This window comes from Ciconia boyciana, chromosome 7 (assembly GCF_034638445.1).
Source record: "Ciconia boyciana chromosome 7, ASM3463844v1, whole genome shotgun sequence".
NCBI lineage: Eukaryota > Metazoa > Chordata > Aves > Ciconiiformes > Ciconiidae > Ciconia > Ciconia boyciana.
The window spans coordinates 26,346,917-26,374,718 of record NC_132940.1 but is presented as its reverse complement, the minus strand read 5'-3'; the positions used below and the strand labels follow the sequence as shown (position 1 = coordinate 26,374,718).

The 27,802-nt window shown below is 40.6% G+C and overlaps 1 protein-coding gene across 1 annotated transcript in view; it reads left to right on the top strand.

Annotated features, from left to right (window-relative positions):
* CRB1 (crumbs cell polarity complex component 1) overlaps positions 1-27,802 on the top strand; it is a 124,398-nt gene that overhangs the window by 34,774 nt on the left and 61,822 nt on the right. The window contains exons 4-7 of the mRNA XM_072867207.1: positions 15,539-16,123; positions 22,063-22,258; positions 25,720-25,859; positions 27,093-27,275. Of these exons, the coding sequence (XP_072723308.1) occupies positions 15,539-16,123; positions 22,063-22,258; positions 25,720-25,859; positions 27,093-27,275 (1,104 nt within the window). The remainder of the gene's footprint in view (positions 1-15,538; positions 16,124-22,062; positions 22,259-25,719; positions 25,860-27,092; positions 27,276-27,802) is intronic.

The window sequence follows — 27,802 nt, the reverse complement described above, 5'->3', positions numbered from 1 at the left end:
ACGTATTCAGTATTGCCATCAAATCTTACTTAATTTTTTCCTGGCCAGACCTTTACTATTACACAGATCTCATTTATTTATATAGCATAATTTAATACAAAACAGGGTCAGGATGCTGCCCTATAATGTAGTCTGTACTGGTTAAGTCTGGACTGGCATCATTGTGAGGAAGGTCCCTTCCCCTAAAATAGGGTATTCTTTCTGTTTTTTCATCATTGCATGGCACCAAAGTTTCTTCAGATAGAGAAAGCTTCTCAATGTCAAGCTGTGGAGGCTTTAGTTCTCTCCTCCTGCTTGCTGATCTTATCTTCCACTCCCCAGCTACTACACCACCACCATCTCAAGCTTTCCCTGTGTCTTAAGAGCAGAGTTGTGTGACACAAAACTCCACTGTCACTGCAACAGGGTTGGCTAAAACTTATATCCAGGGGAACAGCAGGCCAGAGCATCTCTATTGTCCTCCGGATCATTTTGTGGAGTGTAAGTACTTCAACACAGCTCCAGAGGCACCTGAGCTGGTGCCACGAGTGACCTTGTGTCCTGGGCCTACAATTACTGCAGGCTCACTTACCAGCCACACAAAATTACTGTAACTTCCCATTGCTGCCCTGAAAATCCAAGTCTGCTTTGGATCAGGCCTCAGGGGAAGAAAAGAAGAATGCATGGAAAAAAAAATAAGGCAGAAAAGTGAGAACTAGGAAAGGAAGGAGAGACAAGGAGTCAGATCTAGGTCTTACATAAATTAAATAAACAGAGGAAATAAAGGAGAATATTAACAGGGAAATAAAATAATTAAAAAAAAACCAACACCAAGAAATTACTCCACTATACTGATTGCTACTGAATAGTATTTATTTATTCATGGTTTTAAATTTTGTATCACTTTACTGGCAAAAATCTTACTGCTCTAATTTTGATGAAGGCTTGCTGGATACCTCTTCATTTATAGCAGATATTTAATGCCCTAGTGGCAGGTGGTTTTTATTATAAAACACACCACCACATTAGGCTTATAGAAACAATTTGCCTTTTAGTGATATTCCTCTAATACGAGAGGCTTATTACTTAGCATGTTCCCCAAGGAAGGCTCCTGGGCATACCTTGATGCTGGTTAATATTCTGGGTTTGCTTTTCTTCTACAATGAAGCATCTTAGAAAGATTTCAGAGAATGGCATCCCTAATTATAGAGTGGGTTTTCAGTACCTACTCTTGCTCTTCCTTTGGGTCTGTCACTCCTCCTCAAAGGACACATACACACTGGAAACTGGGATCGGTGCTGTGAGACCAAGAGATTCCCTGTGAGATCTTTGACTCTGCACGACTCACGCTAGTACAGTTGGTGTAAATCCCCCTGAACTATAGGATGCTTGCACAATGCTTTGAGCATGGAAAGTGCTTTGAAAGCAGTAACACTTCAGTGTAACACTTAAAAAAAATCATGTCCTCCTTCTCCATGTCTGTCACATGTAGGTTTGCAGCTTGAGGTTTTCTTATCTTAAGCCAAGAAAACCAGTTCAGTCTGAAAGGCACAGCCAGGGAGCAGCAAATGTGGGCTGCTCTGCAAGGGAAGGGAAGCTGGGAGCTGAGGATGACAGCAGAGCAGTCAGGGCAGTGGCTGTACCTTGAAGAAATCAGGATTTGGGCAAGGCAGGCAGAGGAGGTGACAGCAGCCGGGGTTAGCCACAGTCCAGTGATTGCCAGACAAGTCTATAGTGATGCTGCAGTCAATAAGTCAGGATCAGGATCAGTTCTGGGGCACAGTAACCAGGGTCAAGCTGTGGTCCAGTGATCACCCTGTAGGTCCATAGTGAGGTCAAGCCAGGCGGTCAAGCCCAGGTCATGGTCCAGGACTGGATCAGTGGAGTACATAGCCAGGCAGATACTAAGGGTGAGAGCCTGACCTTAAAAGTGGCTTCCAAGTGAAGGAGGGGCAGGTCCCTGCTGAGGCTTCCTAAAGCCATGGAGCTGTGCTGTCAGTGTTGGACCTGAGCCCTGGCAGCCAAATCCCCAGGAGTGGGGACATGCTCTGGGCCTGACAGGCTACAAGTTTCAATAAAATCCTGTACCTGAGTTGTGGGCAACCACGAAAAAACAAAGATGAGCTTGTGATCCATCACCTCAAGCGAACTTGGGATAAGGGATAAAAGGCCAGTCTGACATCCTGCTTTTCTGTGAGGAAAGGCTCCTGATACTTTGAGTTAGAACAGAAATGTTAGTGTTATAGAGACATAAGCTGCCTTAGAAACAACTTTGGCTATGGCTATACTACTAAATGATCTGGCACTTCTGGGCATGATGTATCACATTACTGAACTAGTATTTGTTAAAGTTTTGAAAAATCAGGCATAAAAAGGAGTTTGTGAATAAATTATAGCTCAAATGTTTTTTTCTGCTATTGTTATGTAGGAGACAAGGAAGGAAAATTGTCACCTCAGGAGAGCATTTGGGCTAATGTGACACATACAGCCTTGAACCCTCTGAGAAAGTCATCAAGTGACTCAGTCAGCCAGACAAGTGCTATGACATAAAAATATGCCAGGGCTGAGGAGAGCAGGAGGTCTACCAGCCCCGTCTGGCCTGGCAGTGTCATGAGGTCAGTGTACTTCGCTGTGAACACCACTACACAGACTAGTCATCGTGTTCTGCTGCAAAGTGAAAGGCAGTCAAATGAGCTGCATAAATAACCATGTGATAGAGCTAGCTCCTTACCTGAACAGAATGGTAAATGTCAAGCTGATAACTTGCGTTGTAAATACCAGTAGAGTAAGAATTCTGATTTTACTAGCAACCTCCAAAAATTCATGAATATCTCTCATAGAAATAGTTTCTGTTGTCCTGCAAACTGAGTTCAATCCAAGTTCTCATATGACAGAGAAGACAATGTGACCTGCAGCTGCTATTCTCTTGGCTTTTATTTAACTTTCATTCTTTCATTCGATTACACTGCATTGCTGTCAGCTGCAATCAAGTTCTGGGGTGTCATCAAGCAAGGGCTTGGCCAGTCCTCTCTAGGATTGTAGTATGGACAAGGAGAGGGTGGTGGCTCTTAGGGAAAGGTGGAGCTGGTGAAACAACATCTCTGTACATTATGTAGTGTGTTGGGGGGGTGGACATAGAGTTTTGCCATTAATCGGCAAACAGTTCTTGAAATCAGGGGAGAGGAAACCATGGTGGTCTGTGGACTGAGACTAGTAGTTTCATATCACGTAGCTTAGAGACTTATTAGAATCTACTTCTGAGCTTACTCTGGAAATAAAATGTTGTAAAACCATGAAACAAATTCATTCTTCCTCTGTTAGAAGTCAGTGGATTTTTTAGGATGCTACAATACAGTCTGTTTGCAGGTCAGGAAAGCTACCACAGACATTGTGTCAGAGCCATGACCATGGTCGAGCTTCACTGTTATGTGAAACTAGCATTCAAAAGACTAGCCCTCTGCAAAAATCCACATTATAGCATCCTTCTATTGGGCCTGTGACTGATTTTTATCTGTATGAGGTCAGTGAGGGCAACTTGTGCAGATCACAATCACATCATTGTTCTTCACCAATCTCAGTGTTATGATCTTGGCCCTGTCAGTAGCTGCTCTCAGCATGGGAGCTCAGCAGGAGAGCAGATGGAAACTCTGGTTGCGCCAGTTCCCCCTGTTACATTCTAGCCTGTCCCAAAATACAGGAACTGCAGCTTTTCCCAAGCAGTCTCTAAATCCCAATTGGTAATTAGCTCATGCAGAGCTAATTCTAGGTGATTTCTATTGAAAATAATTTAGTAAATAACAGAAAGGGCTGGAACGTGAACTCGTCTACAAAGTTCACACTGGAAAAGAAGGACCTTGCTTTTTCTATACTCACTGTGCATCGTAGCTGCACTGAAGCTTTCTCCTGATTCCTGATACGAGAGTACTGTTACATAGTATGAAACTGAAATTGTGTGAGAAAAGGACTATGCATTCAGCAAGCCTGGAGGGACAGCATGCGCTCTGGTGAGTATGGATATCAGTGTGATGCCAGTCTAAAGTTGGACCTGATCTTGCTGTTCTGCTGCATTTTGTTGGCTTCAGCAACATTTAGTTCTCAGCTGTGTTACTGAGAAGCTACTGGAGGCGATCTCAACATCTGCACACATCAGGACACAGCTTTGCACCTAGAAACTTTAAAACATTCATTTCCTTATAGACTTCAAAGCAGAGCATAGTAAGCCAGCTGGGAAAAGGAATAGATCTATAAAAACCCTTATGTGTTTCGTCATGGTTTTTGCCCCTGTTCTAGTGTGTTAAAAAACATCATTTTCTGAATGTGCATTTTGTTGCTAGAGGTTTGGCTGCACAGAAAGGATATGGTGCATGTGATGTAATATGCCTTGATGGGATCTTCTGGTTATCCGAATGCTGTAAAAACAAGTGCTTGTGGAGACTGTTGAATCAGTAGTCATCAAAACCTGGCTGTGAACATACACCTGTGTGATACACCTGACAATAACATTTTCCCTATGATTTACTAGTGTAGTACATTTGACCAATGAGCATATACATATTTTCTTGAAGCCAAAATTTAAGTGTGACTTACAGAGGGAAAATCTAATTTTCTGAAGTCTGTGACTAGCAAAGCAGAGGTGAAAATATCCCTCACCAGAAGCGAAATTCTTGTCCCATGTTACAGGTTGGTATGATGCATTTCCAACAATCAGGGCTTTTAAGCCTATCTGATTTTGACTCACAGAAAAGAATTACACCTGGGTCAGTGTTACAGACATTTGAGGCTATATTTTAAAATCACAGCATCTTTATGCGCTACTGTGTATCAAAACCACTGCTATATGCTGTTTTCCTATTAAGAAAAGGAAAGAGGCAATGAAGTGAAAGGTAGAATCACAGATAAAGGAGACTGAAGAGGATGCCTTCTAATGGCTTCCAAAAGCAAACAACACACGGACACAGAATTTAGACCTGAAGTCAATTTTGTACTCAATTTTTAGCCCCTCTACTCAGTAGATCAATGATTTAGCAGCAATTGGCAGCATTTCTGACTGCTTTTTCTTTCCCATGTTAGTAGTTGAGCACAGTGGTAGCACGGCTGCTTGCATGTTCTGACCTAAATGAAATCTCAGGGCTGCAAGCCAGTGGTAGCTGGTCTGCATGAAGGGCAGCGTCTCCCAGCTCAGCTAAGCCCCCAGCTCCTTGCTGAGGCTGGATTCAACAAGAGCCAGGAGCTCAACGGGAGTTGGGAGCCTCTGTCTTACACAAAGGCAAAGTGCCACAAACTCTTTCCACACTCCAGAAAGGTGTGAGACCTTGTGTCTCTCAAGGTGAGATTTGGCCTCTTCAAGAGGCAACAGCTTCTTTGCTCCCTATTTTCCACTATTTGGAATTCAGACAGAACCAGGAGCAACTGGATTTCACCCAAACGCACAAAGCGAGTGTTTTATGCTGTGTTACTCCCTCTGTGTTCCTGAAAAAACCCCCATTGATGCAGAGAAGAAGTGAGACCATGCTTTAGTCTTTCTGCAACCCTTTTCAGCTCTGGCACCATTTCCCTCATTATTTTGCCATGCGTCTGCTTCCAGGATGTACATTTTAGCCTTCCTCCTTAGCGTAGCTGTGAATACAGGTGGTATCTTTCCAACTGCAAGCATTGCTTTCATTTTTCCACTTCCCCAGCACCACTTGCACCCGTCACTGGGTTCACATATGGTGTTTGGAAACACCAGATTATGCTTCTATTAATTTTAAAAGGCTTGATGCTGCCATCTTTGTAACTCTTGGGAGCAAGGCAGGAGCAGCACCTTTCACAAAAGTGTTACAAATCCACCCATCCAACCAAGTTCATCTAGGCGTGCTGAGAAACCTCACTAAGGGCAAGAAATACAGGATAATATTTTAGAGTATAAGACATAATTCACACCCCTAACTAAACCACTTAGGTTTTCTCTCTTTATTTCTGCAAAACCTTTCATCTCACAGGATACATCTTTACACACATGGCTCTGTGTCCTGAGTTATATGGTGAGGATGTCCCCAGGTTTAATGAAGCCCTAAGAGCAGTGCAGGCAGGAAAGGTATTGTCTGAATCCTTGGGACAAAGACATTTAACCTGCAGAATCACCAAATCTTTCCTATAAGCAATCAAGTTTATTACCTATATAAAATTGTTTCAGATTTTGAGCACAATAAATTTTCCATGTTCTTTGCCTCTGAAGAGATGATAGAAAGGCAAACTTGAAGATGGCCCCCAGGTTCCCACCACCATGTATCACGGTTGTTGCTCACCTGCCTATTTATCTCCCATGTCCCTGTGTGGAGGAATCCTGTTCTGTAGTATTAAGAATAAATTCTGCTGTGTGAATTCAACTAAAAAGAAATGTCATCACTTCTAAAGGGAGAAGGAAGACCTCATTACACTCATGTCTTTACTCTTCTGCAGAGTTAGAAGATAAGAATGTGGAGACATATCATGAAACTATTAAAGAGGAAAGTTATATTCTGATAGAGTGTATGCAGTAGCGGAGATTGCACAGCAGAAATCAGTTCGGTTTCTACATCAGTGTCTTCATCATTTTCTGGGATGGATATCAGCTACCTTCTGGGCCTGATCAGCCACTGCCCTGCATCTTATACAAACAAAAATATCTGTGCATAGTAAAAGCACGACAATCACTATGCACTGTCAACTTAAACTGCAGTGCTGTAGTCCTAAACGTAAGGAAGTAGCAGATGAACTCTTTTATTAACATTAGAAACCAGTCTGTTTGCATTGCTAGTAGCACCATGCCTTGATGGCCAATTGAACCAAAAATCCTCCAAATTCTATCTGTAGGAGCCCTGTTGAGCTCATGGGCCTGATTCTCCTCCTGTTCCCAGCACAGACACTAGGGTACGATGCAAAATAAAGTGAGAGCCAAAGAGTTTTTACCACATTGAAACAAAGGATAGAAGTGAAGGGGAGCTATGAGAAGAGAGCATTTGCCTCATTTTCAAGATGTTTATTTGTCCACTGCTGGCAACACAACTCACAAGCTAATGAGCTGCACCCATTCCCCGCTTTTCTCCAGCACTCTTGCACTAGCCAGAAAGCAGCCGTGTGTGCGCACACCAAGTGAGTACCTTTGAACTAGCACACCTCACTGTGGTGTGATGAAACAGTCACTGCATGGCTGCTTTGTAGGAAAGCCTGTCAAATTGTTGCTGTGTTTAGTATCATCAGTCAGCGTAGCTGTAAGGACTGCTGCTGCTGAAGTGCTCATAGGGTAAGGAACTCTGGGACAGCACAAAGGTAAAAAGACAGCGAAGGAAAATGACAGCCAACAGTAACAGCCTTCGTTCTCGGGGAGCAGCAGCAAATTAGTTTGAGCTTGCAGAAATGTTTCGAGAATAGTGAAATGGAGACACTGATTTAATAACCAGTTCTGTAATCTGTTCTGAAAATCTTGAAGTGTTTCCTAAACATTTTAAAATTTTAATGCTATTCAGTTGTTACTCTGACACTAATATACAATACTTCTGCTTCAGAAAATAAGTAGTTAATTTACTTTCCTTGTTTTTGCTGATACAAATGTACTTGAAAACAAAACGGGCTTTTTTGATAGAATGGAATATTTGTGTAACCACCTTTTTTCTTTTCTGCCTGTGTGTGGTGGTGGTTACTATGGTAATAATTGTGACTCAAGATTTAAAGCCTGAAAGTGGTTTCTATAACAACATGCTAGGATGTTTTGGACACACAATTGAAGTTAAAGATTCAGGATTAACCCTTTATGACCACGATATTTGTAGATACAACAAGTGCTTGCTTGTTTGGCAAAAGCTTGTTCGGCAAAAGCTTGTTCATAGCTTCCCAAGGTACACTTTTTCATTGAGCAGTCTGAGTCATAATTCCAGCTGTGGATAGAGCAGGTCAGGTCCTGGGGCTGGCGCTTCTGTCCCAGGTGAAGCTTGCAAAGGAGAAATGGCACCACAGTAACTACAAGATGCTCATTGTATTAAATAATTAAGATGGTAGACAAATGTTTTGGGAGATGGGCAGGGAAGGGGTAAAATAGCGTTAGTGCAAAGTTTAGGAAGTTTGAGACTTTAGTCTGGCAATCAGAACTGTGTGGAAAAAATGAAATTATCTATTCACAGAGAATCTTTATGGAAAAGCTATTTTGAGGGCTAAGATAGCCCCTTACCTGGCTTTGTTTTATCCAGAATTGCATAGTTTCATGTCCTTTTCTTCCCCATCTGCCAAATGCTGATCCACGAATGGCATCTCTGACTTTCAGTCCATGGTGAAGGTATCTGATCCCAATCTCTGTCACTGTCAATTATGCAGCTGTGCTCATTTCTTCCCTAGTTCTTCAAGATACATCAAGAGTGAATACATATGCACACCCACAACTTTCTAAGGGTGTCTTTGCAAGGAAGTTATTGTCATAGTGATGAACTGTATTTTCTATGTCATGGTGCACTGCAGATAAACTGAGATATGCCTAGTTATACCAAAGCCATGTGCTCTTCAATGCAGCACTAAATGCCTTGGGCAATATTGTAATATTTCCAGTTAAATGCTAATTATTTCAAGATCTCACTAAAGTCACAGAGCTTGATATTTTAGTGACACAGATTCACACACTTGTTTTAAAATCCCAGGGGTAAGTTTTAAACAAGAAATGACACAAGCATTGAAGGTTCTCATTTCTAACTCCAGACACTGGGCTATCTAAACCCTTGCTATCGTCATGTTATCCCATGACTTCTTTAGTGAGCTTATTTGATCATAAGGTAAGCCTTCAGTTGTGAACAAAAGCTGTATGCTGTTGTTGAGTCAACAGAAGACAGATTGAAGTAATAGCACTAAGAGAAGCAATGCTTCCTTCATTTACCCCAATGAAATTTTATCTTTCTAGTGACTGACCACAACCAAGATGTCAATTATATAAGCTATTTTAGCAAATTAAAAACAACAAAAGCCCCCACCCAACACACATTTTTCTGGGTTGTTTTTTTAAAAACAAGCAAACAAACAAACACTTTTTTTTTTTGCTATTGTAATTCGATCATTTTTTCCTTAGGAATATTTTTAAAGTTTCATTTCTCAACTCATAGACCAAGCATATTGTTTTTCTGCTATCCATTTCTTTCCAAAATGTATGCGTTAATAAAATGTTAGATTTTGCTGTGAACTGCTTTATCTGCATTAGCTGGTGTAGCTTCCTACTTTTAATTCAAACGTGAAGTAATAACTCTTTGTTAAAAAAAAAAAGAAAGAAGTCCTCCTCAAAGCACAGTAAACTCATCAATGTTGATGACTATATGGGTATCAAGAAGTTCTCTATCTTCTCATAGATTTTTTTCTAAGAAAATAGACTGGCTCTGTTAAGAAGGTCAGAAAATCTCTGCAGCATATGTAAAAGACCCTGAAGCTGTTAGTGTTGAGAGCTTCTTTGAAGTCCTCCTTCAGGGGAAGAAGGCACATTTGAAAAATAGCATTGTGAATTACAAGTAGCCTCCAGGCATGATGAGATGATTAGCAAAGTGCAGGCATGACCACAGTCAAGTGAGCTCCAGTTCATAACAATGTGATTAGCAGTGATTGAAATTTGATTTTAAATTCTGCTGCTGATTATGATATTTCACCAACTTGCAGGCAGAGTCGTGTCCAGAAAGAACAAGTCTTTGCTGAAAGACATTTCTGCCAAAAGCAACCCAAACAGTTTGCTAGGTTTTGTTTGTGGACGTTGAATGGCTAAGATTGCTAATCAGATTCTCAGAATTGGGGATCATCAATTTACTTTACTTTTGATTTTATCAGCTTAAGATAACAGAATATTTTGAAAAGCACACATGAACTCTCTAGCTCTCTGATTCAAACAGAAAAAAACCAACCAAATTGTCAGGAAAGATATAAGGATGTGCTCTTCAAAATTACCTGCTTTACTGAGGAACACTAGTTCCCATATCAGGAGTCAGAAGATCTGTGCTAAATTGCTTTGGCCCTTTCAAAACTCCTGCCCTGTTTATGTTAACTTTCCAATTAATTTAATTTTGCCCTCCTAGGCTCATTGGCATGCACTTCCAACACCCAAATTGTTTTGTATCACTTTGGTGGTTTCCAATCAGTAAGAAGTCTTTACCAGACCAAAATCATGCATTTTTAGTGCTGATTGGTTATATAAGCTCAATTACTCATACACTAACAACATCACTTTAATTAATTTAAGTAAGCATGTCCAAGACGAAAAAACTGGCTCTTTCTCAGCATTTCTTGTATTTAATAGTTTGCACCAACTCTTTTAAAAGATGCAGGTATTGACATGTTTCTGGTAGTACTGATGATTTGCCAGTAGATGGCAAGCTTTACTGCAAAGAATTTTACTGCCAAACATCTCATCTGCATAAAAAGGATTTAACTGTGGGGTAAAATGCTTGGCACTAATTCCTCTCGCAATTAGATTAATGTACCAATGTTTATAAAGAGACTGATAATTACCTCAAGTGTCAGTCAATGTAAATCCAAAGTGATCGGCATTTTGTTTCCATTTTTCTAATGTTACACACAAATTTTAAGACTCTGTCAGAACAAGTCACTGCTGAAATGACCTTAATTACTTAAGAATGAAAATGACTCCTCTGCGTATCTGAGCTAGAACATGAGGCCTTTTCAGGTTATACCTCTGCAACCTTACCAAAAATCAAGCCCCCCAAAACACTGAAACATTTCTGCCCTCTTTCTGCAAATGTAGTAGAGAATGTTCTTCAACCATGAGCTCAAACTGAGCCAGCCTTTGCATCAGACACCACCATACTCTGCCACATCACATTGCAGAACATGGGGGAGTTCCGCTTCCACATGCTATGATCTTCTTCCTCTCTCATTTCCCCATAGCTCTCAATAGCTCAATAGGTTCCCAAATCCATCCTTCCACATCACTCCAGAGCAGCAGGGAAACTGAGTTTCTATGGGGCAGGAAGGGAGGTAGTGTAAATAACTTGTCTCATATAGGTGGAAAATGGTGCTCTAACTAGCAGTCCAGGATCCAAGGATTTTCTGAAGCACTCACGTCATTTAGGACTTCTCTCAAAAAAATCCTGGGAATGTCCTGGTGAACTGCATACCATTTGATAACCACAGAATGATAATTGCATACCCTTTGATGATCACCTTTTTGAGATGCAGGTTTGATGCTGGGGCAAAACTACTGTATAGCACCCCGAACAAAAACTCTTGGTCCTAGCCTTTAAATCATAAGTAAGCTAAAACTCAACAGTGATTACATCTCTGCTAAGACCTTCAGAACTCTTGTGTTCCTCAAGAACTATACAAATAATAAAAAACATGGCACAGCGCATTAGAATGAAGATGAAACTCCAAAAACTTTATTGCTTCGCTGTAAACTTGTAGTACAAATCAGACAAAAGCATCCTCTAGGGAGTATTGGATTTATTGAATTGTCTGTTGGCAATTTCTGCATAAGAAATTTGTTTTATAAAAGCCAGAGAAGTTGAAATTAAGACACTAGTTAAAAAAATCCAGGAAAGGTTTTCTGTTTCATGTTTTTCACATTGTGGTGTCACCTTGGAGACAAATTGGTTGCCTTCACTACAGACTGTGCTTTTAGGGCTTGCTTTCCTCTTCTCTCATTTTCCATCCACTATTACTGCCTCAGAGAGCTATGAAGCTTTTTAACCAGTGCTCGCAGCTAGTATGTTGCTATCAAAACTGTAGACTGGCAAATGCTTCAGTTTCTCTCAGTCATTGCAACAAATTGAGTTGTTGCATGCAAATTATCTCTGGAAAAGCAGTAATAATTAACTAAATTGCTTCTCATGTCACAGTGGTCCTACTTAAGAAGCACTTGAATGATTGACCTCACCTCTTGTAGTTTACACAGTACAATAGTTAGATAACGTTATAACTTAATCAGAGTTAATTTTTCAAGTTTGCAATGCTTCTTCAAACATGCACTTTTAATGAATTTTAGGTAGGCAGACAGACTGAAAGGAAAGCTTTTTAAAGTTGTGCAATCCCAAGAAAAATGTGGGATGCAAAAGTTCCTAAGGAACACAGATTTTTTCATTTTAACTGTAATTAACAGATTGCAGTAAGCTTTTTATTATCGAGGCTAAAGAAACTAAATGCATGGGTAATATACAAAATTATGTAAACTAGAACATCAGAACATACATGAGGGTATGTTGAGGAGGAGGAGAAAGGTCCGTGATACTGCTGACCGTGGAGCAAGTCAGTACACGATGGCCAATGTCTTGAATTTTGCATTTAGTGAGAGCTGTGAGCTGGAGGAAGTACAACTGACATATCTGCTCCCAGTGCAAAACTGAATGTTAACAGGTTTGGGGATGGTCATTTTAAAGGCAGGCTGAATCAGAAGTACTATCTTTAACCTGTTTTCCTTCAAAGAACAGGAAGTAAAGCTCCAGTTCTCCTCCTGCTAATCAATGTTTAGCTTGCTTTCTTAATCAGGTCTATCTTAGCCTGCATTAAATGAAGATAATCTTTACCAAGAAAAGACCATACCTTTTCTCGATATTTCTCCTCTGCATCTCTGGTATATACGAGCATGACAACAGCTAAAAATAGTTCAAACAAAAACATTTCTCAGGTTTTACTTATACATGCAACACCCCAAAAGAAACATTAAAGAAACTATTTCTGTGTAATCCTTAAGACCACTGTTAGTTTGTTTTAAATCACAATGTCACTGTTACTATCGATATTACTACGTAAATCTCTATTCTGCTTGTTCAAACAAGTATTAATTAGGTATTTGACGCAGTATATGTACCTATTTATGAGCATCAAGTTCATTCAGGCTGCTGCTTTTTATTCTGAGAGGCACTGCTGCTCCTGTGTACACCTCAAGTCAGAAGACACAATAATAAAGCACAGATAACTTTTCCAACCTCCCCATTTATTATCATAGTGTCATGTCTACATAAGCTGTCTTTCCTAAGCTGGTAAAGCCTCCTGAGGCTTTATTCCTCCACTTCCCCTTCCTGGGAAAAAAACAGATTAAATTATATTATGTATTAAAATACACATTATGAAAATGCACCCTCATCAGTCAGTTTGTATTCTCTGACAGTCCCCAGTGGTTGTTTGTTATCTTCAAGTGACGAACCCTAGCCTCTCACCTTCCCAGCCAGCCAGGGATCTGTCCCAGGACTTTATCAGCATTGGTCTAGCACCAGTTATTGATTGATTGATAAGCATCTCTACACGCTGCTTCTCTTTGAGTGCTCCATCTACTTCTCTATTGTGTTCACCCTCCTGAATCTCAGTTCCAAGAACCAGGAAGAAATTAGAGACTGGTGGTAGATGGGCCTGAATTTCTCCGAGAAGTTCAGCTCATCCACAACACGCTGTTTGCACAAACATACACTGTTCTGCCATTTGTTTTCAAGTAACTGCTGTAGAAGACACATACGCTTTTTATTTCCAAACAGGACTCCAGAATAAAAGTATAAACTGAAAGAAGAAAACAGGATGTTTACAGGACCATCATAAAGATCGTTCAACTTTCATTCTCCAGCCCACTAGTCTTTCCCTTCTGAATCACTACCTTCTCTCCAAAAGGAATTCAGCTTTATTTCATAGATTCTTGGCCAAGATATGACTGCTTTTTTTCCCTCCTGTGATACAAATATTTTTTTTTTCTCTAGCAATATGCAAAATACTTGTTTATAGTTTTACCCTCATATTTTGAGGAATGTCACATCATAATCACATTAGAAGTCTGATGGTATTCAGATGTTCACTATACAGTAGAGGTTTTCTTATAACATGGTGAAAATCAGTTGCAAAAGAAAAAATTGTACTGTGTAGAACTCTTCTTATTATACTCCAGATCAGATTTTCCAATTTGATCCATAGGAATTAAAATACTATACATGCATTTGGCTTTTTAGGTCAGTATTTATATGGTCCCTGTCTTCTAGGTGGTTTACATCAGTAAACAACCACTTGCCTTTCTTCTCTCCATTAATCAGTGTCTATGAGGTTTGATCTGCCATTATTTCATTTTACTAGCATAGTATTTGGAGGCAACTCCAGGATTTCTTCCACTAGCCTCTCCTCAGCATTCAAAAGCTTGATCTTTAGACCAAGATAGAGGTCTAGAGCAAACACCCCATTTGCAATAATCCCTTTGGGTCTTACCAGCTCCACAGCCTTGAGTTAGTTTATATGAGTAACAAAATTCCCAAACACTGCAGGACGTGTGCTGACAATTAACACCGTTTCTGCTGACCCATACCAAAACAATGGCAAGTCATGACAGAAACAACGTGATATTATGAGATTAATTTTGTGATCAATAGAACCCCATTGCACTTTTCACCTATGTCTGTGCTGCATGTGGGAGACCTGATTATAGCACACATAAAAGTACACAAGCTTCAGTCTAGCTCACTTGATATTGCTGGCAGTGAAGCTGTGATTGCAGAGGATTCAGCCCAAGTCAACACACCTACCTCAGGCACTCAGCATTTGGCACCTTGCTGCTATTGCTTAGTATGCCTAACACTGAATTTAAGGCAGCAGGTGTATACCTACATATGTATGCTATGCTTACCTGAATACAGCCATTTATTTTGTTATGGAGACAATTAATCACAATTTAAAAAATTATACAGTTTCATGGCAAAATTCTTGTTTTCTTTTACTAGAAAGAACATCCTTCACTACTTTCACTGCTTTAACTCTATCAGTGTTTCTCAGTGATGGGTTATGAACAATGCTGGGAACAGCTTGCTCCTCCTTGAGTGGGAAGTGAGAAGTAGCTATTGTTATTGTCAGCCAGTCTTTATAGTAAGGCAGCTCCAAGTGGCCTTTAATTACTGGCAGGAGCTTAGTTCCTGGAGAGTAAGGAACATGTTTACACCGTGTTCACCATGTCCTTTCAGCTGCAGAGGCTGGAAGGCTCTCAGAGGACTATTTTGAACCTCAGGTGTTTGGGAGATTCTTTGTGGTGGAAATGCTGTATCACTGTCAAATTGCTATTTATAATCAGGAAGTTAAAATCAAAGTGCATGATGGTTTGAACCACTTACCTGAGCTATAACTGCATCCAAGTCATTTAGCTTTGTTGAAATCTAATACAAAAACCTTCCACCACAAAAAGAATACAAAGTGGTATTGAACTGAAAAATGTGGCTCCTCCTTTTTCTAGTAAAAAATAATAAATTTGTCTTAAATATACCTAAATGCATTCCATATTGTTGAATATCTGTTGACAACCACCAATAGTGTTGCAACTTTACTCTTAATATAGTGTTAAGCAATCCTGACACTCCAGGCCATGGTTGTTGGAAGAGGCGAGAACAGGAAATTACAACCTACTCATATTTTCATAATTGTTTTCATTTGACTTTTATTAGTCTACTGATATGTGTCACACAGTAACCAGTCCTGTTTTCTTCTCAACAAGCCAACAATTGGAGGTGTTGGTTTTGAAACACAGTTGCATTAAGAGTTGCACTTCTTTCACTCTTGTTTACTCCCAGTGCTGTGGAAGTCCTCAGGATTTTTTGTGTTTCCTTTCTAGCGTCACTTTGCATGAGGAACGATTCCAGGTGCCTGTCAAACTCTTGCCAAAAGAACTCTACGTGCATTGCTGGTCGTAAAGATGATACCTGTCGTTGTGCAGACGTATCAGTGGACAGTGTGGAGGAACTCTGCAATAAAACCTCTGATCCTTGCTCCTCAAACCCTTGTCTTCAAAATGCTACCTGTTTAAGCTCTGCTGGAAACCTCAGCTTTACTTGCGAGTGCCCTGCTGGGTATAATGGACCTACCTGTGAAACAGCCGTCAGTGTGTGTCACACAAACCCTTGTGAGCATGGAGGCACCTGCCAAAATGGCCTGGCTGGGCCCACCTGCCTTTGTAGTGCAGGATACACAGGTGCACTCTGTGAAATGGATTTTGATGAATGCATTTCTGAACCGTGCCACAATGGAGCGGTGTGCAGGGATGGAGTTGATGAATACTCCTGCTACTGCGTCCCAGGCTACCAAGGCAAGCACTGTGACCTGGAAGTGAATGAATGTGTGTCAGATCCGTGCCTGAACGGGGCAACATGTCTCAACCAGGTAGGACAGTATGTCTGCATCTGTCCACTTGGGTACACAGGTAAGCACTATTAAAACATCTTTTTCTTTGCATCGTGGCCAACCATCACAATTCATGTTCCAAGTTCAACTCCCCCACCCACACACCTTTTTAGTCATATCTCTATTACCACTTTGCCTTCAGCTTGGGCAACAGTGACTGTTGGTACATTATGGGTTACCTTGTCACTGTGAACTACTCATATCAGATAGAGAAGGATTAAAGAAATCTCACATTTACCAAAAACTACAGAGCAGTTTCGTGAACATCAAGCTATGTCACAGGGCTCGGTTAACTTCCCTTTTAAAAGAAACATTCTCAAAATGCTTGTCCTCAGAGTGCTATGCATAGTTTTTGGTCCTCAGACAAAACCTGTTTGACAGGGTTAAAAATTAGATCTACTTAGACTTGCTTGATTTGCTAATCACGACAAACTGTACTCTTAAACCTAGACGTTTCATGTTAACTTCCTCTCCTCTGCCCTTCCCAGAAACAGAGGACTCGTTTGCAACTAGAACATTATGTAAGTTAAATAGAAAGAAAAGTATTATCAGGTTCCCAAACTGCTCATTTTTTGATAATCCCATTTTATGTGGCTCCATTTTTAAGGTACGGGTGTGATTTTTCTTGCCTACTTCCTCTACTGGAGAGCATATAATCCTTGCAGGGGACAGCTCCCTTCAAATTTCAAAGCTGTATTCAGGGGTAGGACTGCAAGAGGTAGCACACTGAATCATTAAAAGGAGAAAAGGGGAGGCATTTTAGTGATAGACTGCCAGTCAGGTAAACAAAGAAAAAAAAGAATCATACAGCAAAAGGGGGGAAAAACCAGCTATTGCTTCAAGTGATTCAAATGAATAAGAAATAAGAGATGTGGTTTACAGCTCCATCCCCAAATCCCCATGCAGGAGGGGAAGTCAGAGGTAAAAAGCAGATTTCCCGTGTGTGACACAGCACTCGCTGGAAACCAGCCCTTGGTTAATATCCCTCATGAGCACAGAGAATGTTATTTGAAGGAAACTTGTTACCTTCCCGCCACCCCGCTGCTGCCAGCGGGTGTCTGAGCCCAGGCCAGCTGAGGAGAAAACTACACAACCAGGGAAAAGCTGAAGAGCAGAAGGAAGGAAAAACCTATTAACAGCCAGCATGGTTACTCTGCAATGATCGGACTCAACCCAGACCTCCTGTTTTATTCAGGAAACTGTATTTGTTTAACTGGCACTGTTAGTGGGGTCCAGGCCTGGATCTATAGCCTGGGAACTTGGTTTGAAAGAGGCAGCACATACACCTTAGAGACAGAGAGAAAACATAATAAAATAGTAAAGCCCAAACAAAAAGAAATGAAGATTTAGATCAACACAAACTGCTGGAGGAAACTCGCTCTGCTGGCGTTGCTCCACTTCCATCACGACGTTCTGCTGTTTCCCAGGCTGATGCTCTCTGCTCTCACCAAAAATCAAGCAATGTCACTGAGTGCTCTGCACTCCGCACAAGCAGAGTTAAGAAATGAGTAGAGAGCCAAGGAAGGAAAAGAGGGCTAAAATACAAAGCAGAAGAGGCTGCAGTGTTTTGACATGCAGCTCCGACACTGCTTCCAGCAGCAAAGAGACTAATCATAATAATTCTATAAAGGAGTAGTGGATTGTTCCTTCAGCAGTAAAACACCAGCTTTTAAAGGCTACTTAACAAAATGATTTATCAGAAGCATTCTTTTTCATTGTTTTTCTGCACCTTGCTGTGAGTTGCGCTAAATGCACAATGCAGAGGGATTACTAGATGAAAGCCCTGAGGTTTCCCCACTGGCAATAAAAACCTTCATTTACTCTGTCAGGGGATCTTGCCAACCATTATTATCCTGGCCTGACACCATGAATTACTGTGGGAAGTGATCCAGCCTCATCTCATTTCCCTAAGATGTTAAAAAGGTTATATCTCTTGATATGTAGGTAGAGAATGTACAGTAAATCTACAGCAGTAACGTTAACCAAATGCTTGAGTTACTGGCTGCGGTTGCTACTTGTTTCATGGACTACGACTGCTATTTTGTATGATTGGTATGCTGCAGCACTTCTTAAAATAGCTGAGAAATGTCACACATAATTCTTACACAAATGGAAGAGGTTAGAATGCACCAAGAGCCAAAGAGTGGAAAATTTAGCATGAAATCCCCAGTTTCTATGATAATGCTCTGCATGTGTGAAATTATTTACAAGACATGTGTCACGCAGCTGTTAAGTAATGAAGCTCAATTGGTTTGTTGAAGTTTTGCTGGCTACCTTAATCAAATGCGATTTTTCCTCCATTGCACTAATTGCACTTGCTTTTAATTCACCTCAGCAGAGCATGGTGTAAGAGCCTGTTATTACCCACAGATAGGTACGTTAATTACCTTGCTGGACACAGATGAAGCCAGTCCTCTGTTGCCAGTGAACATTTTAGTATGAACTGTCAGGGGTGCAAGGCAGTTCCAAAAACCACTCTTAGCCCAAGACAAGAGCAGGAGAAAGTGTTTCAGTGATAGGCACAATAGGTACAATGGGCTAGATTCATTCTTGGTGCAATGCCTTTTACTATGATGTAACCATAGCTGGGATGAACTCTGTACAATATGAAGAAATTATTCCTGATGGATCTTTAAGTTCTCATGCAGTATTCTTAACAATATGTATGCCATGCAAGTATTTAGAGTAGATGCATCATAAGTCGTAGGCACTTAAAGGCAAGCAGAGGCACAGCAGCCTCTACCATGGGATGAAGTACCTCAAGTACAGATCTCATTTCCCAACAAGCTCATGGTAGTATCACTGTGGGTATTGATAGCAAATGGCATTGTCCATCCAACAGCAATTGCCAACAAAGTGGAAGGTCTGTTTCCTTCCCCAGCTTTCAAGTTTCAAACCAGCGCTCCCCACTTCACGCCCTAGCCAGCCTGAGCAGAGGATTCAGCCCAGGTTATCAGCTTGCTGGTGAGACTCCTAACCACAAGACTGATGTGAGAGGATCCCAGCAGTACTGAACACATTTCAAAGGGTTTTCAAAATAAAGATTAGCAGAGGGCACATACATCCAGAGAGTACTTGTTGCAGTTGATAACTTCCCAGCGCTGAAACCCTTGATTAGATTTAGCCCCACTGTTCTCCTCTAATTGCTTCTGGTTAGTGCAGTGTTGTAAGACCTGTAACATCTTATGTCTGTGCATGCATGCAGGTAACTGGTGGTTTGTACAGACCTGTGTGCAAAAAGGACAAGCCTTGCTCCAGGAAACTGAACTCGTCCCTCTATCTAGTTTTTTTATGAACTCTCTTCCTGCCGTTTCAAAGCTGGTGCTTCAAAAATAGCTATCTGACACTCTCCATCCAGATGACAGCATGTAAGATTACTAACAGATAAACAGATTGAGGAATTTTGGGACAGTCTTCTGTACCTGCTGTGCCCAAGCACAGCACTACAGCACAGGAGCGTGGAACTGGTGACCTGGATACCAATTTTCAGCCGCACTAAGAACACGCAGGTCCACCTGGAACTACTCTGAGCCTGCAAACCTCCAGCATCATTGTCCAGAAGGTGACTTTATAATATATCTGTAGGCAGGCAAGTCTGAAAATGTTGGCTGTATCTCCTTCATCCTCTCCCGCGTTTACTTTTTATTGACTGGGGCTGTACAAAGAAGCGCACAGTAGGACTCATTTAAAAAGCAAGCAGTATAAGAAATAATTTTAGTTCTTCAAAGAAACCGCAAAAGTAATAAATATCACTTATATCCACCTGCCCAGTCTTTCAATTCAAGCCACTTGTGTGGTTCAGTATCTGCCAAAACACTCTGCCTGCTCTAGGACAGGAGGCCTTTGCTCTTGATGCTGTAGCCCCATGCAATAACCATGGCAGGGCTTGTTGGTGCCTTTTTTTTTTTTTTACTTTCTGGCATATGATATTTGGCATACAGCATATTTACAACAGAATGTTAGACTGAGGTGCAAATGCAGATCTAATCTTTTCGTCTCTCTTCTTCACATATAAGAAAGCCTGACAGGAGATTCAGTAGAGGCTAGGAAGGAATTCCTCCTGTTTGCATGGCATATCGCATTGGCTGGATGCATTATACAGAGAGAAGTTTTCTTCTGAGGCAACATTGCCGAAGGCAGGTTACTGGGCTTGATAGATTAAAGACATGAACTAAAACAACAATGCTATGTTCTCATGTTAATCGTCAGGCTGTTCTCAGGCCTGTAGTTTTAAATTTGGCTGAACTGAGGATCAGTTGAACAGGGCTTGTTTTGTCACATGATTTTTAGTGTTCGCAGTAAGCTGTTAACAAGCTCTGGCAGATTTACGGTCACTAGACATACTTCTGCAAACACACTGTTTACAATTACAGTGAATTCACAGGGCAATGACCACAGAGGGATTGCTCACTCTATCTGGATGTAATGTACATTACCATAAAGCCATAAGAGAGCATTCCTGTGCTAGGGTCTCGCGGCAGGCTCCTGCTGAAAGTAGTGGCTAGCCGAATCAGTGAACCTTAAACTGGAGGCACAGGACCGGCAACTTCACCCATCCAGTGTTCTATATGTGGTCTCAAGAAACTATAAAAATATATTCTCTAAAGCTACAGCAATAATATTTCATAACTACTAGAAAGATGAACTTGCACTTTTGTGTTTAAATGCAATAAAAAACAGCTATGAGCTAACATCCTCAAATTTTCTTGTGATATTTTAAGATATTTCCAGGTATTTGTCTAGAATATGGATTTTTAATTTTTTTAAAGATTCTACATTCAAAAGGGTCAAAATAAATTAGTAATCAGCAATAAATTAGTAACAGTGCTAAATATTAGCAATCTAAGTGTTTTGAGAAAAATATTCTGAAAATGCAAAAATTTCACAGCCCGACAGAGATGGCAAAAACAGTATAAAGAAAGAATTAGAGGTGAGCTCCTAAATAAATTGCTAAGACAATACCCATCATCAAAACATGTCTGTTCCCATCTTTTGAAAGCCTGCCCCATCATCTTGTACTGAAAACTTCACCTCTCCAAAAAAATGGAACCCATTCTCAGGGCTGCAAATTCTCTTTCAAGTAGGAAATTCCCCCGAAAACTATTTACAATACTACTGCTACTTTGCTAAGCCAAATAAAAGATAGGGAAGTCCACTTAAAAGCAACTTCTTCATTATAATTCGCCATTTTGCCTCTGTTTTGTGGCTGATGCTGTAGCTATTAAAACAAATTGACTTGGCAGGTGAAAATTATTTAAAAGAAAAATCGCTATTACTCAAAATACTAAATATGTGCATAAGCATACAAAACCCTGAAATAATCACGCAGGAACTGCAAGGCATTCATTATAAAATTTTCTTAGTATCTCCTGGACTGTGCTAGAGATAAAAAAAAAAGGAGTGTATATTTAACCTGCCAACTATCATAAATAGCTGTAAACTAATATTAGTACTGATTTAGTTCTATCCATTATCTCTGAAGAGCAGCTCCAAGATTCTGACCTGTTGCAAACCTGGCATCATAGACTAATGTATTTACACATTGCTAAATCTTAAAAAAATTAAGCAATAAAACACAGCTAAGCAGACAGCTTTCCAATGAATTCAATTAACTATGCAGCTTTAAATGGACTCTTCTGAGATCATTAAATTACTAGTCACTTCTGTATTATATAAATATGATAGTAGCATGGTTTGGATAATCTGGATAATCTGAATATTAGTTCCTTCTGTTTCCATGTTCAAGCTAACATTAAAAGTTGTTATTCTACCTATTCTTGTGAATAACAGCTGGTTTGTTCTTTTGTAAATTCTCCCAAGCCTTGAGAAGAATAGTCTTGCAATGAACATTGAGGAGGAAATACCTTTTAATAATAGGCAATTACTTAAAAAAAAAAAAGATAAGGTGAACATCGTACTTCTAAGTTTGGGGTTTGCTTGTTTTCTTTGCTTTTGAAGGTACAAACTGTGAGCTGGAAATAGATGAGTGCTCATCACAGCCTTGCCTGAATGGTGCAACCTGCTGGGATTCCCTGGGGAGCTTTGCCTGCTCCTGTGCACCGGGCTTCCTCGGAGACCTCTGCGAAACCAACATTGACGAGTGTGTCAGCCGGCCATGCCTCAACGGGGGAAAGTGCACAGACAATGCCAACGGGTACGTCTTCTACAGCTGGGTAACGCTAATGTGAGGTGCTATTAGCTCCTCTGCAGATGGGAATGCTACAAGAGCCTGCACCGCCAGGTAGCTGATTCAATTTCAAATTGTGGATTTCACTCCTTGATCCTGCACTGATTTAACTTTAAATTTGAAAAGAATTAAAGAATGCAAGTCTGGTGTCAGAGCCAGTAGGACAACAAAACATTTATGGCAAAGACTGATCAAGTGGTATGTCTTTCACATTTGTACCTTTACTTTAAATATTTACAACGTGTTGTTTGTCTGGCCCTGAGGACTGTCATTTACAGATGAATTCTGTTTCTAACGCTCATCAAACTTTAGTTTCCAAGAGAGATGTGAGAGTGTATAAAATTGAATTTGCCAACAGCAGCTGCCCACACTGACAGACAGAAGCATTAGAAAAGAGAGGCAGAGGAAAACTGTAATAATAGTAACCATAATGATAGATATCATTAGGAAATGTGTCAGGAACTTTACAGGCACATAGGACAACAGCTCCTTATTCAAAACAACCTGCAGTCCATGGACAAAGAAAAAATAAATAAATAAAGAGAATACAAGGCAACAGAAAAGTAAGTTTCTCCACCTGATATTAATAGTCCTACACAGAGGTCCAAGCACAGCCCAGGCAGCCAGAGCTCTGGCATTCGTTCACCAATATGGGCTTTGCATACTCAGCATGAGATTCCCAAAACTGAAAATGTATATGTATAAGCTCAAGTCTATGTTATAGAAAAAAAAAAAAGCTGAAAGTTCATAAGCATATTTATGCAGGCTCTCCCTTTGCCAGTATTTGTCCTCTACTGTGTATTTTCCAGCTTTTACAAAGCAGTTTTGAAGATTTTAGTGGTGCAAACATCAGTCCAAGAATCATGTCAGCAAAAGGCATGCTTGCCTTGAATGAGAGGGGGAAGAGATCATGTTCTGGGAATGAGCTTTTGTACAGCGTGGTGACATGGCACCAACCTTGTGGAGCTCCTTCTCAGCAGTGCTGTATTACTCTGAACAGGACAAAGCAATTTACTATTTTCCACTGTAGCTAAAGCATGACAGCAGGGAGAGGGAGGTCACCTTGCACCCGACTAGTTCACAGCAGACCCACTTAGTAACCTGCAAGCCTTTTAGGATACATGCATGAGGTGAGCAACTGGGATACTCATTCAGGCCAGACTTAATCCTATTCATTTTTCCCCTAGCTTTTAAAGCTGAGGTACATGTAAGAGCAATTTTAATTGGCTTGTAATACTGCAGGATATCTGGAGAACGATTGGAGCTTTTTCCACATTTGTTACATGATGAAAAGGATTGGACAACAAAGCAATTCAAAACAGAAGGGTGTCTAGCAATTTCCTTCCTTTTGTGTATTTTTGGGGTTAAATGAAGAATTGTAGTCTTTAAACAGTAGTTTTCCTTTTCTGACTAATGCTACAGTACAGCTCAGGCTTTTTTGTGTGCCACCAGCTCTCACAGAAGTGTGAGAGGCAACAGATTTAGCATTTAAAGCCGAAAATACAAACACCAAACCAAATTATCTCCCAAATTTCAGACCGATTCTTCCAGTGAGGTTTAATGAATGCAACAAAGTATAACTTGCTCTCTTAAAAAAAAACAGTTTCACATTATTGCACATTTCTTATTTAAATTCAATGATTTAGAGGTGCCTTAGTTGAACCTATGAAACCTGGTGTGCGCAGGCACAGAGGATACCTCTGCATGCTTCAAGCCTTTTTTCCATAGGAAATATTCCCAGGACCTTCAATGCTCTTTTCATTGCATAGGAAAGAACATCTGCACATATTGCTTTCTGCATATTGTGAGAACATGAAACAAGAAGCCCAAAAAATGTTAGGTAGAGTATCTAAGAGTATCACTCTTAATAGAAAAAGCCATCTGCCTGCTCAGTCACAGCCGGCCCACAAGCAGGGTACCCACCAGAATCCCTGAAGGTCGACGGCAACATCAAACACTTGAAGATACCTGAGAAAAAAGGCACACAGGTGGAGCTTCACATTAAGCAGCAAGTTGTGAATATTCCTCACTGCTCCTTCATTCTGGACCAAAGGGAAGAAGGAGTGTGGACTAAGGCAGAAAAAAAATCTTTCACCACAAAGCTGAACAGCACCAAACTGAAGGCACATGGAAGACATGTGGGAAAAATACAGCAAGAGAAAGAGACTTCTGTTTTGAGAACATACCTCGGAAGGAAAATTATTTTTCTGATTCACATCTTCCTCATTACTTTTTATATCCTACATTCAAATGCCACCTGGTCTAAGTCATCTCTGATTTTGATTTAAGAATAATCCATACACTAGTAATAAACTGGCCTGCCAGAAGTTTCTGCTTATGTAAACTTAAATAGGGTGGTAAAAAGTTTACGCTTTTTGGTTCATTAGACTGCAGGAGCCAGTTGTTCTCTGATACTCCCTTATGTTCAACGATTTCACTTTCCCTCCATATATTTACTCCAAGTCTAAGACTTGGATATTAAGCACAGAAATTATCAAATAAGTATACTTACCTCTCGTTCAGCAAGATTCCCCATGATTTCAATTGTACAATAACCAGTGTATCATTTTAATTTAAAATAAAACAATACAAGAATAAATTTTTGTTTCTGATAATTATTATTAGACAAAGATCATCCAAGCATGCACATTTAACATAGTTATCGTGCAAAGGCCTGTCTTTTCTTATGACATGTACAAGTTGACCTTATACCTTATGACCTGGGCATAGGAGTTATGTATTTTATAATAACTAGCTCACCTGAAAAAAAACACAAACAAAAAACCCCAGACGTTACTGATTACCTGCACATTGTTCATTTATATATACTAGCTTGTTTACTTCTAAACCCATAAAAGTAACATTGCTATCAAAATGAAGCTTGTATTACTGTTGTTATTGGAACTATGCAAGCAATTGACATTTTTTTACTAACCTAACAACAAAAAATGTTGTTTTTCATCAAAGAGAAAACCTCACTTAGTCGAGGAACAGAAATTGCCTTACTGTTTGGCCAATTCAATATCTATCAGTCCAAGAGAAAGGGATACTAACACACTTACTGTCTCTTCCCTTTTCATTTGTGAATAATGTTAAACCTACAAAAATTACACTGGAATTGACAGAAACTTTTTTCTCCAAAATTGAAAAAAGAAAAAAAAATCAGTAATTCTTAGAAGAAATGATCTGTCAAAACCAATTTGACTTCACAAGCATATTTTTTCCCCAGACAAAAATCACATATTTCAGGAAAAAGCTCATTGTTAGTTCCCAATGGTTTCTCCTAGAGCACCAGATGGTGGTCTCGAGCCTGGTCTCAATTGTGCAAGCGGCTAGCCAAGGCTACACAAGAAGTCTGCGTAGGTTTGGGAACAAAGCCCAGATCTCCTGACTTCCAGCTACAGTGACCATTGCATTCTGTGTTGCAGGTACAGCTGCAACTGTACCGGTACTGGATTTATGGGTGTACACTGTGAGACCCTAACTCCCTTATGTTGGTCACAACCATGCCACAATAATGGCACTTGTGAGGACAATGCTGACAATTACACATGCCACTGTTGGCCAGGTAAGCTCTAAGTTCTCCTGTAAACACTCTCTTTCCTTGTGTAGTAGATATGTCCTAATTTTTTTTGCTGATACAATAAAAGGTTGAAGCTATATAACTTTAAAAATACTCTATGGGCTTATGTTTAGATGGGCTTTGCTCCTCATCACGAGTCAGAGCCCTATGGGTAAGTTGCTCTGTTTTATAGCTAAGGAATTCCCTGCACAGCAGAAGTTGGCAAAAACAATAGTGCCAGTATTATGGTGTAAAGACAGGAGATAAGTCAAAGTTGGGATCCATCTTCCAGTTGCTTAGTCCTTCAACCCATGTGATACATAAATGAATCACTGCTGCAGCTGACCATTTTTTACTCTTCACTAACATGACCTTTACATCGGTCTAAAAACTTATGTTTCAATACGAAATATTGTCTGTTTATAAATAAAAATTAAACTAGGTGTTACATTGGGAAACTTGTCTCCTTCATATCACCAATGCGAATTCTTCTGTCTAGCAGTGTGGGGTGAAACACACTGGGCTGTGTTCTCCACTACGAGCAATGCTTGCATATCCAGCTGTTTGCAAAAATGCTCCCACAGCCCCAGTGGGGACAGAGACACTGCTCTTCAAAAGACTTTGTGAATCTTTCAGCATGCGGACTAACTACAAGAAGTCTCTCTAGAAAGTTTAACTTGCATGTCCTTACTGAGGACACAAGAACACAGTGCACTGCGAGGAGTAAATGCCACAGTGGTGTTGGACTACACAGTTCTCAGTGCATTAGAAATGGAAAGATTAGACAGAGTCCTTAGCATTTTCCAGAAATCGGGGAGTTTTGTGGCACTTCAAACTCCAGATAAAGCACTTTAAAAATACGAAATAATTTATACTCCCTGCCCTCCTCTGTCATAGGGAGGTGATGCAAAAGGAAAACTTCACACAACCAGAGAACGTATCTACACCACAATGCAGGACCTTGTCATCCACACAGATCTCCACCTAACTTCCTAAAAAAATACCAAAGTCTGTAGAGCACAGCAAAGCTCAGCTAGCTATTGCAGAATAGCCGTAGCAATATCCTGCTGCTGAGCCCTGACAGAGAGCTGCAAGGAAACGTTCACACCTTCAAGAAGCAGAGGAAATCTTTTAGCACGCGGCAGAGTCTGAAACCAAGTGCATCTAATATTCACAGTAATATTTTCAGGTCTGGAACGAATGGATAGCACATCAATTAAATGCCTTCTCCTCCTGCAGGCTATGCAGGTTCCCGCTGCGAGGAGGACATCGGGGAGTGCAGCAGCAGCCCCTGCCTCTCCGGCGGTGACTGCGTGGAGCGCTCCTGGGCCGGCCACTACGGGAGCGTCCCAGGCCTGCCGCCGGCCTTCAGCTATGACAAGGCCGAGGGCTATATCTGTAGCTGTAAGCCCGGCTTTACCGGTAAGCCTCCTTTGGTGAAAGCTTAGGAAACGATGTGCCGCAGTACCCTGTTGTTTAGGCCTGGCTGTAAATAAATCTTTTAAAAAGTTACGTGTTTTCAGGTGCCATAGTGCAAAGGGTCCCTCTGGTGGTCACCAGACACACGTTTCAGTAATGGTTTGTACGGAATAAAAGGAGTTGGTTGCACAAGCTGTGAACGTAGCAAAAGAGTAGCAGGCTCCAGGTACGGCCCCTACGGCAGCTCAGGCAGCAGGAGGGAGACGTGGTCTCTTCCACGGTCTTGTCTGCGAAGCTTCGTCGCTCGTAACCCCATTTGCTTGAATTATGCCATAAACTTCAGTTAGTGGGTGTTTTATCATGAGTTTGACATTCACTGTGCACAGGTGTTATATTACATGTATGAAAACAATGAATAATAAATAAGAGAGTATTTTCATGAAACAAGCGTGAAAGAAAACTCTCAAGCTTTTGGCATCTCTGTCCTCACATAATTCTACGTAGCAGCACTGAGGACTGGCAGGAACACT